The 16,990-nt window shown below is 40.2% G+C and overlaps 1 protein-coding gene and 1 pseudogene across 1 annotated transcript; both read right to left on the bottom strand.

The window, feature by feature from the left end:
* Window positions 1–659: 659 nt before the first annotated feature.
* On the bottom strand, window positions 660–3,574 carry LOC116457848 (protein FRG2-like). Its single transcript, XM_032137327.2, has 4 exons — window positions 3,347–3,574; window positions 3,007–3,084; window positions 2,700–2,777; window positions 660–2,377 (listed from the first exon to the last, which is right to left on the bottom strand). Exons 1-4 carry the CDS (start codon window positions 3,519–3,521, stop codon window positions 1,830–1,832), a joined length of 879 nt encoding a protein of 292 aa, XP_031993218.1. The 5' UTR covers window positions 3,522–3,574; the 3' UTR covers window positions 660–1,829.
* A 5,613-nt stretch (window positions 3,575–9,187) lies between these two features.
* LOC116457419 (retinoic acid receptor responder protein 2-like) lies at window positions 9,188–14,765 on the bottom strand (annotated as a pseudogene).
* Window positions 14,766–16,990: the final 2,225 nt, after the last annotated feature.

Genomic DNA, 16,990 nt, shown 5'->3' with positions numbered 1-16,990 from the left:
CAGCCTGCACTGGGCACCCAACATTTTCCCGGAGTGCGAGGTCCTGATGGTCCTAGAGGCAGAAGACCGCTTTTCTCTCTGCCTTCCTCTGTCTCTTGCTCCTTTTCTCCCTCTGTCCTTCCCTTCCTCCCTCCTCCCTCCCTACCTCCCTTCCTCCCCCTCTTCTCACTTTCTCCTTTCCAATGTCCCTCTGTCCCTCTGTCCTTTTCTCGCTCCATTCCTCCCTTTCTCCCTGTCTCTGTTCCTCTCCCCATCTCTATTTTTCAACATTGTATGACCCCATTGTGTGTATCTATGTGTTAATATTTTTATAGCAATAAAATTCATTTTCATTAAGACATGTCCATTGTTATTTAGACACGTTATTTGTGTATGTGCATTTGTTTAATAGACATAATTTATTTCAGTTATTCTACAGTATAGTGTAAGCATAACTCATAAGCAGTGTCAACCCAAAAATTGTGTGACTCACATTACTCTGATGCTTTTCTATTGCAGTGGTCAAGAATAAAATCTCTATATCTCCAATTTATATCTGTGTATTACCATTGAATTGGCTACATTTCCTGTGGTGATAGAACACTATTCCTGTACTATGACAAGAGCTGTGGGCTGTGGGGAGGTCAGGGATAGGATGACACAGAAGTGAAGATAAGACATTCTCTTTTTCACATCTTTATTAAATACAAATTCCATATGAAAGAAATTTAAAATTCCAAACAACATTAATGTTTATTTCATTACATAAAATGAAAATTATAAAGCAACCAAACAAGTAATTAATACACTTAGATAATGAAAGATTGTATGATCTCAGTACAAAATACAAGTAGAATATACCTCAAATATAACAAAATACACTGTATTGTAGTATGTGATGAAATCTCCATATCCTGTAATATAGTACAATCAATTGAAATGTATAAAATACAATAAAATATAAATTTAGGATTTTAAAATGAAATAAAACATGAGGCAGTTCAATAAATAAGTACAATCATTTACCATTTAATATATCTTGACTTAAATTTTATGTAGAAATATTAAAAGTAAACAGCTTGCATAGTAATTTTACTATAATTATATCAAACTGTAAAAATGTATAGACATTTTTTCACAGGGAGTGCTATTAATGGTTTGTGGATATTAGTACTCCATGGGTTCCGGCTGGAAGAGTGACAACCTACAACATTTTCTGGATTCAAAGAGAAGCAATTTCTTGGTAAGGGGGCTCATGCCTGTAATCCCAACACGTTGGGAGGCGGAGGCTGGCAGATCACCTGAGTTCGAGGCCAACCTGGCCAAAGTGACAAAACTCTGTCTCTACTAACAATACAAGAAAAAAAAAAAAAAATAGCCAGGCATGGCAGTACATTCCTGTAGTCCCAGCTACTTGGGAGGCTGAGGTATGAGAATTGTTTGAATCCAGGAAGCAGAGGCTGCAGTGAGCTAAGATTTTGCCACTGCACTCCAGCCTGGGTAACATAGCAAGACTGTCTCAAAAAAAAAAAAAAAAAAAAGCATATAATTTTAAATTTACTTTTCTACAATCTAAAATATGCAAATTCACGATTACATTATAATATTGTTCTGATTATATAGAAATGCACGACTGTCATCAGACATCCAAAGGGCATCAAATGTCTAACATGAAATATAAAATTTGTCTATAGCCTTAGTGGTCTGCAAAATGCAGGGCTCACCATTCTGAGTATACCGCTCAAGTTTCTTTCCTATGACTTCTTCAGGTTCTGTCATTTATTAACACAGTGTGTCTAAAATTGTCACTGCTGGTCATCTGGAAGAATCTAAGAAGCAGTTCCTTGTTCTCATTCCCAGAGCTGTATCTCTGCTGAATAGGGTAAGGGTGCTCCCAGCTTAGCCTCATCTGATCCACTGACAGGCTCAGTTATCTCCTGCCCAGGGAAGGGCTGGGCTTCTCTCTCCAGGGCTGAATCCCCAGGACCAGGCAGTGTGGCTGGGACAAGCCAGCCCTCTGCAGGGAAGACATAAGCTGCCTGGGTGGCCATGGAATACAAGGTCTGCACCTGGGCACACAGAGGCCCCCGGAGCTGAGTGAGCAGTGTCAGCTGCTCACAGGTCAGTGGAGAATGGATCTGCTGTGCCCACACCTGGGCTAGGTCTTGATAAACAGCCTCTGACATAGCTCGCACCGAGGTCACCAAGCTTTTTCGAAGTGACGGTGTTTGGACTCCTAGGGCCCAAGACCTGTGCCGTTTGCTGTGCCCAGTGCGAACCCTGGAACGTCCCCTATGGTGGGCATCACAGGTCTCCTGGATTTCACTGTTGTGCACAGCAGTGGAGGATCTTGATTTTTTTTTCAACATCAAGCTGCACTCCTCTTCTGGACGGTTCCCTGTAAAGAAAGCATGTGAGAGACTCACCAGAGCAGTCCCCACAGACCCTCATTTCCAGAACCCCCTGTGCACCCAGGTGAACCCCACTTGTCTCTCCCATTCCTTCCTGACCATCTCAGCACTGGAATGAAGTGAGGCTGAACCTCTTGTGAGTCCCCAGATATTCTCAGAGTGCTAAGATCTCAAAAACTTACTCATGAATAAGTAACTCCCTTTCCGCTCAAGCCTCATATAAAAGTTTCCTGATTATTTGCCTTTTGGGCCAAACCAAAAACAAAAAACCACCACCACCAACAACAACAAAAAACACCAAGATTCTACCTGCTCTGTGTTGGCAGCTGTTCTTGGAACTGATTTTTCTTTTCCTGCAGTTTTCCCGATATGAGCTGGACTCTGGTTCTGTGAACACAATGAGGGTTTGAGAAAGTGCCTCCAGCTGAACACCCTGAAATTCCTAGTCCATCCTGGACACACAGGAGCTGAGGTTGCCACCAAACCACAGCTCTCATCTGTTCTCTAGTGTCCAGGATCTGTATGGCCCTGGCTGTCTAGAAGCTCCCAGTTTCCTTGCCAGCGGAGCCTGTGTTGCTGCCCTGTCCCTTCTCACCTTGAAAGAGTCAAATCTTACCTGATCCAGCAGTGCTGTTCCCGGCCTTGAGCTTGGTTTCCTCAGAATTCTCCTCCTTGTTTGGATTGGGCTCCGATCCTGCCGCAAAAGAAAGTTTAGATGACTCACCTCTCCCTAGGAAGAGTCCCATATTCTATCTCTGATACATTTTTGCGGATCATTCTTTCATGGAAGCTCTTCTCCCAGTGTCACGAGTGAACATATTCCTCAAAGTCCCCTGAGGGCACTAGGCCATTTCCCATCCCCAATCTCAAAATAAAACCCTACCAAAGACACATAGCTCAGTATCCCTGATTCCAACCCTCCTTCCAGCCTCCATAGGAGCAGCCCAAGACCTTACCTTGCCTTTGTATGTGCTTCTCACTGGAATGGGAGAAGGCGGTCTTGCCTTTTCCTTTGAATGGTTTCTTCTCATCTGAGCCCTTTTCTGTAAAGGAGATCTGTTGGAAAGGGGGCTGGTCAGTGGAGCATCGGATGGAGGAGCAGAGATCGGGGTCTTCATTTCCCTTTCCCATGTTGAAGCTCAAGTGAAAGGTGTGCTCTCTCACACGCCCAAAGGCAGAGTGTGGGTTATTCTGATAGACCTGCCTTTTATACTTCCCTTGGCTGGGCGTGGCTTACTCTGATTGGCTGAACAGTTTTCTCATTCCTGCCGCATCTTAGAGCCTCAATCAGAAGTTTCTTGCTGTAGTTCTCCTGGAGACGTAGACACAGTTAAGGGAGACATTTTCAGGATCCTGTCATAGTGTCAAGAAAACAAAGAACCGAGAGCACAGGGATCCGAAGATCAGGGAATCATTTCTTCCGATTTCTGTCCCATTTCCTACCTGGAAGTATTTATGATCCTGTTCACCTTTCAAGATGCACAATTAAACATGCCTATATTGACATACATTATATATTTTGCACATAAAGAGAATTTATTATACATGGTGTTAACATTGTATGCATAGATATTATAATTTCTTAAGTGCTTGGAAACAACAAATGTTAAATTTTGGTTGATTGTAGTAGATCCACACGTATATGATGAAATAAAAATGCAGAGAAAAAATAAATACCAAATGAAATGACCCTTCCTACCTTAAAAATGGGGAAGATAATTAGATCAAATGCAATAAAATTGAATTGATTAGGTTGAGCCAGTGCTAACCTAATCAGCCCCCGATTCCTGAGGTAGCAAAAAGTCTAGGTGGAAAAAGTTTCCCCCTTTCTCACCCTTCCTCAGTCATCCTGGGAGCGCCATTGTGTTCTGTGGAATTTATTCAGCCTCCCTAGTTAAAATGGACTTGGTCTCAAACAGGTAACCCAACTGATCACAAGAAAAACAGCCTAGATTCTGAACATTCAGATCCTGTCTTCACACCGCAGACACCACCTGAATCCTGGCAAAGCCCATATTGTTTCTCATCATCCACCTTATTCCAGGGCAGCCTCTCAAAATTGCCTCGGTGAGACGGGACAAGGTGTGGTGGAGCTCCAGGCTCAGAACAGCTGCCTCATCCCTTCCTACTGCTGCGGAGTCTGTCTCTGCTGGTCAGAGCCCTCCAACTAGCCTCGTCTATGTCCAAGCAAGTGTCCCCTAAAAGGACCTTCTTGTCTCCCCCTCTGCTGAGGAAAGCATGCAGGAATGAGACCTTCTATGTTAGGGAGTACTCAGCCTCCAGTCCCACATGACTTGATTGACTGATGAACTGATTCCTTGAGGAGGAGAAAGACGGGGAAGAGACTGTGTTGGGTGAGTCGGTGTTTTCCCAGCTGTGCTGCCTGTGCAAATAGTGGAACCAAAAAAAAATTAGTGGTAGACAGACACTGCCTAGTGAAATTGTCTGAATGTAAATGGAACTTATAATATATTGTTATATATTATAATATTATGATATCAAAATTTATTTGACATCTAAATAAATTTTGATATATTATCATATAATATATAAAATTTGATCAGGTAATTTTATAAGAAAATTGAGTTAAATTTTGTAACAACATTAACATATAAACTCAATAGAAAGCTAGGAAAATTGTCTGCTCTTGTGTAAATGACTGCTTTTTGTATAACTCTGTGAAAGGTGTGAAGAGGGGTCTGCTACTTACTTGATAAGTAGGTACTTGATAAGACATCAACTTCCACATCTTTGTTGTTTTTAACCAGTGCCCTCTAAAGATATGAGAATATTTTACTCTAAGAAAGTATTTTCATAGATATCATAATAGGAATTTTGTTCATTTTAGTTAATAAATTATTATAACATTTAGTGATTATTAATAATTTATGTTATTGTTAAAATATGCTCCTACAGATAACATATTACACATATGTTTTGATTTGCCCTTTAATCTCAGGTAAATTTTTTAAATTTTTATTTATTAAATTCTATTTATTTTAGGTAAAAGAGACCTCGTAACTGTCATATGATGTACTTTCTTAGAAAGAGAAATTCTCAGTCAAAACTCAGGTATGGCCAGGCACGGTGGCTCATGCCTGTAATCCCAGCACTTTGGGAGGCCAAGGCGGGTGGATAACCTTAGGTCAGGAGTTCAAGCCTAGCCTAGCCAACATAAGGAAACCCCATTTGTACTAAAAATACAAAAAAAAAAAATAATTAACTGAATGTGGTGGCTCACACCTGTAATCCCAGCTACTTGGGAGGCAGGAGGATTGCTTGAACCTGGGAGGCAGAGGTTTTGGTGAGCCGAGATCATGCCACTGCACTCCAGCTGGGCGACAGAGCAAAACTCCGTCTCAAAAAAAGACAAAACTCAGGCTTATTTTTATCAAAATCTAGATTTTAAATAACATTTTTAGGTGTCCCCTTTCAGTAAAAATCCAAACCAAAACAAACAAAAAATTTCTAGGTAATTCCCATGAATATTAATAACTTAAATTGGGTACTTTTTAAGAGAGGGATTGTTTATATGGATGTGTTGATGTGTCATACATGTACAGTTAAAATTGCACCTTTTTTTGACAGACCCTCACTCTGTCCCTCTGGATGGAGTGCAGTGGTGCAATCACAGCTCACTGCAGCCTTGACCTCCCAGAATCCAGTGATCCTCCCAAGTCAGCCTCCCAAATAGCTGTGACTACAAGTGTGAACCACTATGCCCAACTAACTTTTAAAAAATTGTTGTAGAGATGAGGTCTCACTATCTTTCCCCAGTGAGGTCTTGTTATGCTGCCTAGGCTGGTCTCAAACTCCTAAGCTCTGACTTCCAAAGTGATGAGGTTACGAATGTGAGCCACCGTGCCCAGCCAAGATTAGACCTTTCAATCAGTGCACAACTTACCTCAAAAAACAAAAAAGAAAGAAACTTATTAAAAGATAAAGTCTGAGTTAAAAATGGGTTCACATTAATGATTTTTAATTTGGTACTTCTATTGTTAAAAGAGGGATTGTTTATATGGGTGTGTTTATGTGTAAAAAGCTAGTTAAGGTTGAACCTTTATTTTTTTTTTTTGAGGCAGAGTTTCACTCTGTCACCCAGGCTGATGTGCAGTGGCACAATCACAACTCACTGTAGCCTCAAACTCGTAGAATCGAGGGATCCTTCTATGTCAACATCCCAAGTAGCTGGAACTACAGGCAGGCACCACCGTGACTGATTAATTTTTTTAAAAAGAATTTAATAAAGATGTGGTCTCACTATTCTGCCCAGGCTGCTCTCAAACTCCTGTCCTCAAATGATCCTCCTGCCTTGTCATTCCAAAGTGATGGGATTACAGAGGCTTAAGCCACTGTGCTCAGCCAAGATTTTACCTTCAATGAGCACACATTTTGTATCAGAAAAAAATAATAATAAAGTCTACGTGAGAAATGAGTTGATGTATAGATAATACAAAATTGGCATGTTAATAGCTGTCATTGAGCCTGGGTAACAGGCCTATTGTACTGTTTCTTTTATTTTGTGTGTTTTAAATTTTCTGTAATAAAACATGTATAATAATACAAAGTTGATCTACAATGTTAGCTCTTAAGATCTTAGTGACTTTGGGGGAGCAAAAAGAGAGAAAGTGGTTGCCAGGGCATCAGTGAAGCTGGTTTTATTTCTAGGTTACACATGTGTGTTCACTTTGTAATAATTCATTGAACTTTACATGATTTCTTTGTATATGTCTTTCTGCATGAATGTTATACATATATAAAAATTTAAATATTACATATTTGCACAAAATTTTAACTTCATCTCTCAGAATAATAGCACTGTCTCGTATTGTTTTAAAGTGGGACATGTTTGCTCAGGGCATTATCAGATAGATATTAATATTCCAAGGTATTTACTTATGTCCTAACACTTTGGTGACCTTCTAGGTCTTCCCATGTTTACATCAATTTAGTAAGTAAGATAGTGTTAATTTTCTAGCGTATAGGCCAAGCACGGTGGCTCATGCCTACAGTCTCAGCTCTTTGGGAGGCCAAGGCAGGAGGATCATTCGTGTCCAGTATTTTGAGTTTTTTTAGGATGCAATTATTATTCAGCAAAGTCCTCTCCCCACAGTGAGGTTCAGCAATGCAAGGGCACCTAGTGCATAGTATTCATTTGGTATGAGTAGAACTGGATTGAATCAGGAATAAAATGTGTAGCAGAGGTCAGTTCGGCAAAGAAAAATACGTAATGCAGGTAAGACCAGAAGACCACAACCCAGCAGCAAATCTTTCCATTTATTTCAGGAACCCATTTGCCACTAGTTCACTGGAAGAGGCTGATTTAAAGCAGCAGTTTGGGGGCTTAGTTGTACCCCATAGTCACCCAGAGAGCTTTAAACAGCACTGTGGCTCAGGTCCCACTGCAGGGATTCCGAATTCATTTATCTATTGCCTTTTGAGTTTAGGTAATTTTAAAAGCCTCCCTGGTGATTCCCGTGTGCACCCAGGGGGAACAACCCCTGCTTTGGGGTGAGAAATGTATTTACTGCACATGCATTCTATGTGTGCAGCAGTGATTTGCCCCGTGGCCACTCCTCAGTTTGGGGTCTTAGAAAATAGACTTGTCCTGTTAAAAATCAAAAAACAACTTCAAGACACACTCAGCTGTTTGGCTAAAATGCAACAGGAGAAAATATCTTCTCAAAAGATGTATCTGGATGGCACTTGCTTTCAGAGTAAAAGGTGGTTTCAAGCACAATATAGCACTTTTTTCCCAAAGGCTTTTAAGGCCTTTTACTATCATATGCTTATGAATCACAGGAATAAAAAAATCACAGTTGCATAACTGTCAAATATATTGTATTAGGAAAAAAATTAAGGGCATGTCTTCCATGCTCAGGTACCCTGATTAAAATCAGTTAAGACCCATCTGCCCTGTGTGGTGGCTCACACCTATAATTCCAGCACTTTGAAAGGCAGAGGCTGGAGGAAAACTTGATCTCAAGAGTCTAAGACCAGCGTGCTCAACATAGAAAAATCTCATCTCTGCCAAAATTACAAATATTATCTGGTTGTGGTAGTGTGCACGTGTGGTCCCAGCTACTTGGGAGGCTGACGTGGGAGAATCGCTGGAGCACAGAATGTCAAAGCTGCAGTGAGCCACTGCACCCCAGCCAGAATGACAGGGAAAGAGACCCTGTCTCAGAAATAAAAATAAATAAAGAGACCCATTCTTTCAGACACCCTTATTCTTCTACATAAAACACGAGGCTTTTGACTGAAATGTTTTAAGATGAACTGAAAATTCTCCCATGATCAGGAGCAGTAGATGGGGGTTGCTCCCTTCCTGTTCTTTGAGTTGAAGCAAGGCAGATGTCTGGAGACTCAAACTGGTAAATACTCAAACTGGTAAATGTATCAATTGCTTTCTTTTCATATGATGTATTAAGCTATTCTTGCATTGCTATTTAAAAATCCTGAGACAGAGTAATTTATAAGAAAAGAGTTTGATTGGCTCATGGTTCTGCAGGCTGTACAGGAAGCACAGCACCAGCATCTGTTTCTGGGAAGGCCTGGGGAAGCTTACAATCATGGTGAAAGAGAAGAAGGCATCTCACATGGTAGAAGCAGAAATAAGAAAGATGGGGGAGGGTGGGCCACACTTCTAAACAACCAGATCTCGCGAGTACTCACTATCACAAGGATGGCACAGAGTCATGAGGGACTCACCCGGTGATTCAACCACCTCCTCCCCAGGCCCCACCTGCCACATTGGGGATTAAAATTCAATATGAGATTTGGAGGGGACATCTAAACTACATCACATGACCATCAGAAAAACAGATGAAGAATTCATGGTTTCTACTGTCCAGAAACTTTTCATCTAGAGCAAACGGATTAATGGCTGAATCCAGCATCCTGTTGTCGGAAGGGAGAAGGGAGCTGCACAGGGGGCCTTGGCTGCATTTGCTCCACTTCCCATATGCTGTTCCTTGAGTTCCGATGTCACCACCTGAAGGGCTATTCATGGACAGAAGAATTATTGTTATTGTTGTGATTATTTCTATTTCTTTTATCTTGGGAAAAATAAGTTTTTAGCTTCTCATATAATTGTCCTAAAAAACCCTAAGAGTTTTGTTTAAGTTTCTTGTTATCATGTGTTATAAAAATTGACAGGGAAGTGGCTAAAACAGATTAAAATTACGCAAGCTCTAAGAGTCAAGTATCTGTTGGGCAGGCTTAGGAAAGACAGAACTGGAAATACTCCACCAGCATGAACATCAGAAACATGGGGTCCACTTTCTGTTCCAGCCCTGCCCAGATCCACCCTCTTCTAAGGCCTCATCCAGGTCTGGCCTCACCCTGGAATCTTCTCTCACAGAACTGATTAAAGGAGACCAGAGATTCCGGTGGGGGCTCCTGTTGCCTCTCCTGAGATGGTGCCTACAATTTCCTATAATGGAAAAGCAGATAAATGGAAAAAAAAATTCTATATTTGGGGGCTATAATTTCTTTTTCATTGAAGCCAGTGCTTCTAGAGGCACCCCACCTAGCAACTTGTTTTCCATTCCTGCAAATTCAGTAGCTGCTCCACAAGGCACAAAAAGGTAAATATAAATATAAAACATCTCTCTGAACAGTTCACCCTTTTTTCTCTATCCCTCTCATCTGTCTATATAGCTTTTATTCTGCACATTTTATTTTCCAGGTAAATAATTTTTAAAATGGAAGAAAAAATAGAAACGCTAGGTCCTTCATTTAAATCCTGAAAATTACAGAAAACTTAGCACCCAACTCCTGGGATGCTATGAGGATTAACTCATGTCATGTAATGTTTCCTGAACATTGCTCTGTAACAGACTTCTGAACACATAGTATGTGCTCAGTAAACATTGTATTAACTCATGTGTACATGTTTTCCAAATGCAGACTTACTCAAACATTGATGCCTTCTCCAGGCTTTCTAAACTGTAAAGAGCCAGCACAAAATGACATGTTTGAAAATGGTGATTGGTGGCTTCCACTTTGGGCCAAATGTATTTGTGTTGTGGTAAGAGTGTTGGGTATCAAGAGCTCTGTGCTGTGCCTACTTTCTCTAGCTGAGTGCTACTATATTGGATGTAGTGGAAGAAACATCAGCATTAAGAGGAGACTTTTTAAAGAAGCCAATTCATGGACCCCTTCCAAATCTGCAGAATCACATTAGTAAGAGAGAGCCTGGAATCAGAAATAGTTCATATGCACATTGAAACTTGAGAGGCAGCCAGGCGCAGTGACTCACGTCTGTAATCCCAACACTTTGGGAGGCTGAAGTGGGCAGATCACCTGAGGTCAGGAGTTCAAGACCAGCCCTGGGTAACATGGCCAAACCATGTCTCTACTAAAACATACAAAAGTTAGCCAGGTGTGGTGGCTGGTGCCTGTAATCCTAGCTACTCAGGTGGCTGAGACTGCAGAATCACTCGAACCTGGGAGGTGGAAGTTGCAGTGGGCCAAGATGGCGCCACTGCACTCCTGCCTGGACAATGAGTGAAAACTCTGTCGAAAGAAAAGGAAGAAAGAAAGAAAGAAAAGAAAGAAGGAAAGAAAGAAAGAAAAAGAAAGAAAGAAAGAAAGACAGAAAGACTTGAGGGGCAATACTTAGCTAAGTGGCTCTCTGTCCATGGTTCCAGCCATAATCACATGGCCAGCTTAAAGAAATACCATCACCTGTGCCCCCCCCCCCAGAGACTCTGTCTATTGGTCTTGGTGGGAGCATCTATGTGGTTGCAATTAGAAAGTCAAATTATCCCTCTTTGATGATTATATAATATCATATATACAAAAATTCTAAAGACCACCAAAAAAACTCTTAGATTTGATAAATAAATTTAATAATGTTTCAGGATGCAAAAATCAATGTACAAAAATTGGTAACATTTTTATATACTAATGATGATCAAGCTGAGAACTGAATTAAAAAGTCACTTCCTTTTACAATAGCTACAAAATAGGTAAAATGCTTAGAAATACAATTTTCAAAGAGATGAAAGATCCCTACAAGGAAAACTACAAAACACTGATGAAAGAAATTGTACATGACACAAATGAGAAAAACATCCCATGCTCATGGATTGGAAGAATTATGATCATTAAAATGACTCTACTGCCCAAAGCAATCTACATATTAAATGCAATTCCTACCAAAATGCCAATGTTATTTTTTATACAATTAGAAAAAAAAAAACACTAAAATTCACATGGAACCACAAAAAGAGCCTGAATAACCAAAGCAAATCTAAACAAAGAGAATAAAGCTGGAGATATTATATTATCTGACTTAAAATTATGCTAGAAGGCTGTAGTAACCAAAACAGCATGGTACTGATATAAACTGACACATAGATCAATGGTACAGAATAGAGAACCTAGAAATAAAGCCACATACCTACAAACAACTGATCTTTTACAAAGTCAACAAAAATATACACTGGAGAAATGACATCCTATTCAACGAATTGTGCTGGAAAAATTATATTGCCGTATGCAGAAGTATCAAATGGGACCCGTATGTCCCACTATATACAAAAATCAACTCAATATGGATTAAAAAACTAAAATGTAAGACCTGAAACTATAAAAATGCTAGAAGAAACTCTAGGATAAACTCTTCTAGAGATTGACTTGGACAATGAATTTATGACTAAGATCTCAAAAGCACATGTAACAATAACAAAAATAGACAAAAGGAACTCAATTAAACTAAAAAGCTCCTGAAAATGAGCTTTTTAATTAACACAGTGAACAGAAAACCTATGGAATGAGATAAATGTTTACAAGTTTTGAATGTGACAAAGATCTAATGTCCAGAATATACAAGGAACTCAAACAGCTCAACAAAAATAAAACACGTAACCTCATTAAAAAGCAAGCAAAGAACATGAACATTTAAAAAAAAAAGACAATGATGGTCAAAGGTCAACAAGTATGTAAAAAATGCTCAACGTTGTCAATGGTCAGAGAAATGCCAATTAAAAACCACAATGAGATACCAACTTACACCATGCAGAATGGCTATTAGTAAAAAGCAGAAAAATGAGCTATCGGCAAGGACACAGAGAAAAGAGAACACTTATACATTGTTTGTGGGAAAGTAACTTTCTACAACCTCTATGGAAAACAGTATGGAGATTTCAAAATAGACTAAAAATAGAACTTCCACTTGATTCAGCACTCCCACTACTTGGTATCTACCCAAAGGAAAATAATTTGTTACATAAAGAAAATACCCATGCTCACATGTTTATCACAGCACTATTCACAATAGCCAATATATGAAATCAATTTAAATTTATCAATCAATAATCGAATAAAGAAAATGTGCTATACAAGTATACCATGGAATGCTACTCAGCCATGAAGAAGAATAAAATCATGTCTTTGGCAACAACATGAATAAAACCAGAGGCCATTATTGTAAGTCAAAAAACTCAGAAACAGAAAATCAAACTCTGTATTTTCTCACTTGTAAGTGGGAACTCAATTATGCATACACTTGGATATAGAGACTGGAAAAATAGACACTGGAGACTCAGAAAGATGGGAGGTTAGAGAGGGTTTAGGAATGAGAAAATAGCTAATTGGGACAATAAACATTCAGATGATTGTCACACCAAAAGCCCATACTTCATCACTATGCCACGTGCTTCTGTAAGGGAGCTGCATTTGTATTCTCTAACGTATTAATAAAGAGATAAAAAAAAAAAGCCCTGGCATGGTGGCTCAAGCCTATAATCCCAGCACTTTGGGAGGCTGAGGCGGGTGGATCACCTGGTCAGGAGTTCAAGACCAGCCTGGCCAATATAGTGAAACCCCGTCTCTACTAAAAATACAAAAATTAGCCGGGCATGGTAGAGCACTCCTGTAGTCCCAGCTACTTGGGAGGCTGAGGCAAGAGAATCACTTGAACTCGGGAAGTGGAGGTTGTGGTGAGCTGAGATTGTGTCACTGCACTCCAGCCTGGGGAACAGAGGGAGACTCTGTCTCAAAAAAAAAAAAAGAAGACAAAATGAATAGACCTCATAATTTTCATAAATAATTAGATTAGGCAAAAAATTTTAATAAAAATAAATAAAAAATAATATTGTATTTTAAGAATGGTATAGAAAGATAATTTGATGAATTAGAGTAATTAGTACTTAGCACATACAATATGTTACGCAAGATTCTAAGCCACTTAGACCTTTATGGACATAATATGTAACAGAGTAAAATAAATAACACAAAGATTCATTGGCAATGACAAATTGACATATTTTCAATCATATTAGATGATATTAAAACCATTAACAAATTTACTGTTTTGTTTCATAATCAAAAAGAATGTTAAATAACTTCATTATAAAGTTTGACTAATTAGGCATATAGATAAATGGGCAGCATTTTGACCAGTACACAGAGGATACACATTTTCAAAGACCAGACAAAATTTTTTATTTATTTTTTGGGGGGAGAGAATAGTTTTATTATCTGGGGATAGAGTGGGGTCCTCTCCCTGGGAGGTGGGTCTTCCACTGGTTACCCCCCGCCAGGGCTCCAGGGGGCGCCATGCGATTCAGTGCTGGGCTCCGCTGGGGGCCGGGCCTTGGAGAAGGCGAACTGTGCAGGGAAGTAGCAGCTGTGGAGTCCTCACCGCCCGCTCCGCCCGGCTGCAGCGGGTCTCCTGGTGCTCCTCAGGCTCCCGCCGAGTCTGTGTCTCTGGAGGGCAGCGAACCGTCCTGCCCAGAACCTTATCCTCATAGCCCAGTTTGACGCAGGTCAGCCATTTCTGCTTCCTCCTCTCAGGCTGCACTTTGCACTTGGGTTTCTTCCAGTCCTTCCTCCGGCCGCTTCTCTGTCTGCCGGAGCTTAAATTCCAGACTCACAAATGTTCCAGCTGGGAAGGGCGTGTCCAGGGCGCTGTCCACACTGGTCTCCCGGAAGGCCCGCTGAACGGGCGGGTGCTTGCAGATTCCTCCAGGGCCACCTGCAGGCCCCGGCGCTGGCCCCGTGAGCTCCGCCCCGCCCGCGCCCCCCACGCCCACCCACGGGGCCAGCGAGATCCGCAGCAGGCTTCCCCTATCATCCCGGCCCTGCGAAGCGGGTGTGCACCCCTTAGTTCTCCGAGCCCGCCGGGAGCGACCTCCTTCCCTGCCCTGCCCCTGGGGGGGCCATGCCCGCAGAACGCTGGGCAGAGGCGAAGGAACCGGGAAATGTCCCTTTCTCCACACTGACCTTGGGGTCTGCTGGGTCCTCTCCACTCCCTCCCACCCTGCCCGCGCTGTTCCCTGGGGCCCGCAGTTTCAGCAAAGTTCCCTGCCGCGCCGGGAAGCCGTCCTGTTGCTCACTCTCACCCTTCCTCCTTTTCTGGCCCATTCTCTCTCCCCACTGAGTCTCCGACACTACCCTCTCTCCTCCCGGCTGTCCCCGGAGCCCCTATCTGCTTCCCCAGCTCAGCCCCCTCTCTGACGGCTTCTCCCTCCCACCCTCAAGCGAATCTCCGGGCTTCCACGGGGTACCCCCGACCCCCGGGGCCCAGGTCAACCAGACAAAATTATTTTAAATGGGAATATTTGAATTCCATTGAATTCATGAAAGCAGGAATCCATCAGGCCATATTTTAAATAATTTTGAAATGATAATAGCAACTATCAATTTAAAGTTTAACCAGAATTCAAAATATCCACCATTTTACCAGAAAAAAAAACCTGTTATAACTAACCAACTAAGTCAGTAAATTTTCAGGATACAATATTAACGTATGAACATCAGTTACATTTTTTTACAGTAACAACAAAATATCTGAAACAGGAATAAAGATAGTTCCATTTACAATATTATCAAATAGAATGAAATACTTAGGAATGAGTTAACAAAGAATATGAAAGATCTGCATACTGAAAACTATAAAATGTTGAGGAAAGAAAATGAAGAATACAAAATGGAAAATATGTGTTCATGGATTCTAAAAATTAATATTGTTAAAATATCCATACTACACAAAGTGATCTACGGAGTTAAATTTCTATTAAAATTTTAATGCCATTTTATTAAAAATGTAGAACAACAATTTTAAAATTAGTGTGGAACCACGAAAGACCTCAAATAGCCAAATACTGAGAAGAACAAAAAGGCTGAAAGCCTCACACTTCCTGATTTCAAACTATATTACAAAGCTGTAGTCATCAATATAGTATAGTACCTACGTAAAAACCAATAGAACAGAATAGAGGACCCAGAAATAAACTCACAAATGTACAGTCAACCGATCCTACAGAATGGAGAAAGGATAAGCACATCAAGGAGTGGTGTAGGAAAAACTATGCACAGAAAAAAGTGAACCTTTCTCTCATATCATCACAAAATGAATTTGAAATGAAATAAAGACTTAAACATAAGAACTGAAATCATGAATCCTCTAAAAAAAAAAATGGGGAAAAACCTCCTTGACACTGGTCATGGCAATGATGTTTTAGATATGACACCAAGAACACAGTCAACAAAAGCAAAAATAAACAAGTGGAACTATGTCAAAGTAAAAATTTTCTGCACAATAAAGGAAACAATCAACAAAATATAAAGGCATTATAGGAAATGGTAGAAAATATTTGTAAACCGTATGTAGGATAATATGTTACTATTCAAAATATATGTCATACTAATCAATACAAAAAAAGAACCCACAGCAGAATTAAAAGCAATTTCTTGATTAATAATTGGGCAAAATATATAAATAGCAATTTTTCCAAAGATATACAAATGGCCAGCAGGTATATTAAAAATGCTCAACATCACTAATTATCAGAGTAATTAAAATCAAAATCACAATGAGGTATCACCTTATCGTGGTGTCTGGATGCCTATTATCAAAAAGTCAAAAGATAAAAAGTGTTAGGGTGTAGAAAAAGGGAACACTTGTACACTGTTGCTGAGGATGTCAACTGGTGCAGCTATTCTGAAAAACAGTATGGAGGTTCCTTAAAATTTTTAAACTAGAACTACCACTAATCCCAATTGGGAGTATATAGCCAAAGGACATAAAATCAGGATCATCAAGGGCATCTGCACTCCTCTGATACAGATAAATAAACTGAGAGCTACATAGTTTCAGCTTTAATAAAAATGAAACTCATCTACAGCAATATTGATAAATCTTGAAGACATTATGCTAAGTGAAATAAGCCGAATACAGAAGGACAACTACTGCATGATCTCGTTTGTACGTAAAATCTAAAAAAGTAAATAAAAATAAAAAATAAAAAGCCATGGAAACAGTAGAATGGTGGTTCCCATGGGCTAGGAAGTGGGGAAAGTGGGGAGATACCCATGGAAGGGGCGCACCTTCAGTTATAAGGTGAGTAACTGCTGGGGACCTAATGCACAGAATAGTGACTACAGTTAACAACACTGTGTACTTGAAGCTTGCTACAAGAGTAGATCTCAGGTGCTCTCACCACACACACAGAAACGTATTAACTATGTGAGGGGATAGATATGCTAACTAGCTTAACTGAAATAATTTAAAGACTACTGACATCTCAAAACACTATTGTACACCCTAAAAATATACACTTTTCAATTTGTCAATCATAGTTCAACGA

The sequence above is a fragment of the Hylobates moloch genome, unplaced genomic scaffold (assembly GCF_009828535.3).
Source record: "Hylobates moloch isolate HMO894 unplaced genomic scaffold, HMol_V3 SCAFFOLD_18, whole genome shotgun sequence".
In the NCBI taxonomy this organism is placed as follows: Eukaryota; Metazoa; Chordata; class Mammalia; order Primates; family Hylobatidae; genus Hylobates; species Hylobates moloch.
The sequence above is the reverse complement of the archived record's forward strand: the minus strand, read 5'-3'. Positions and strand labels throughout refer to the sequence as shown.

Coding starts and splice junctions, on each gene's coding strand:
- LOC116457848 (XM_032137327.2), bottom strand. CDS start 3,521: ATGGGAAAGGGAAATGAAGACCCCGATCTCTGCTCCTCCATCCGATGC. Junction 3,085..3,346: donor GAAGCACATACAAAGGCAAG/GTAAGGTCTTGG, acceptor CTTTTGCGGCAG/GATCGGAGCCCAATCCAAAC. Junction 2,378..2,699: donor CAGCTGCCAACACAGAGCAG/GTAGAATCTTGG, acceptor CTTTCTTTACAG/GGAACCGTCCAGAAGAGGAG.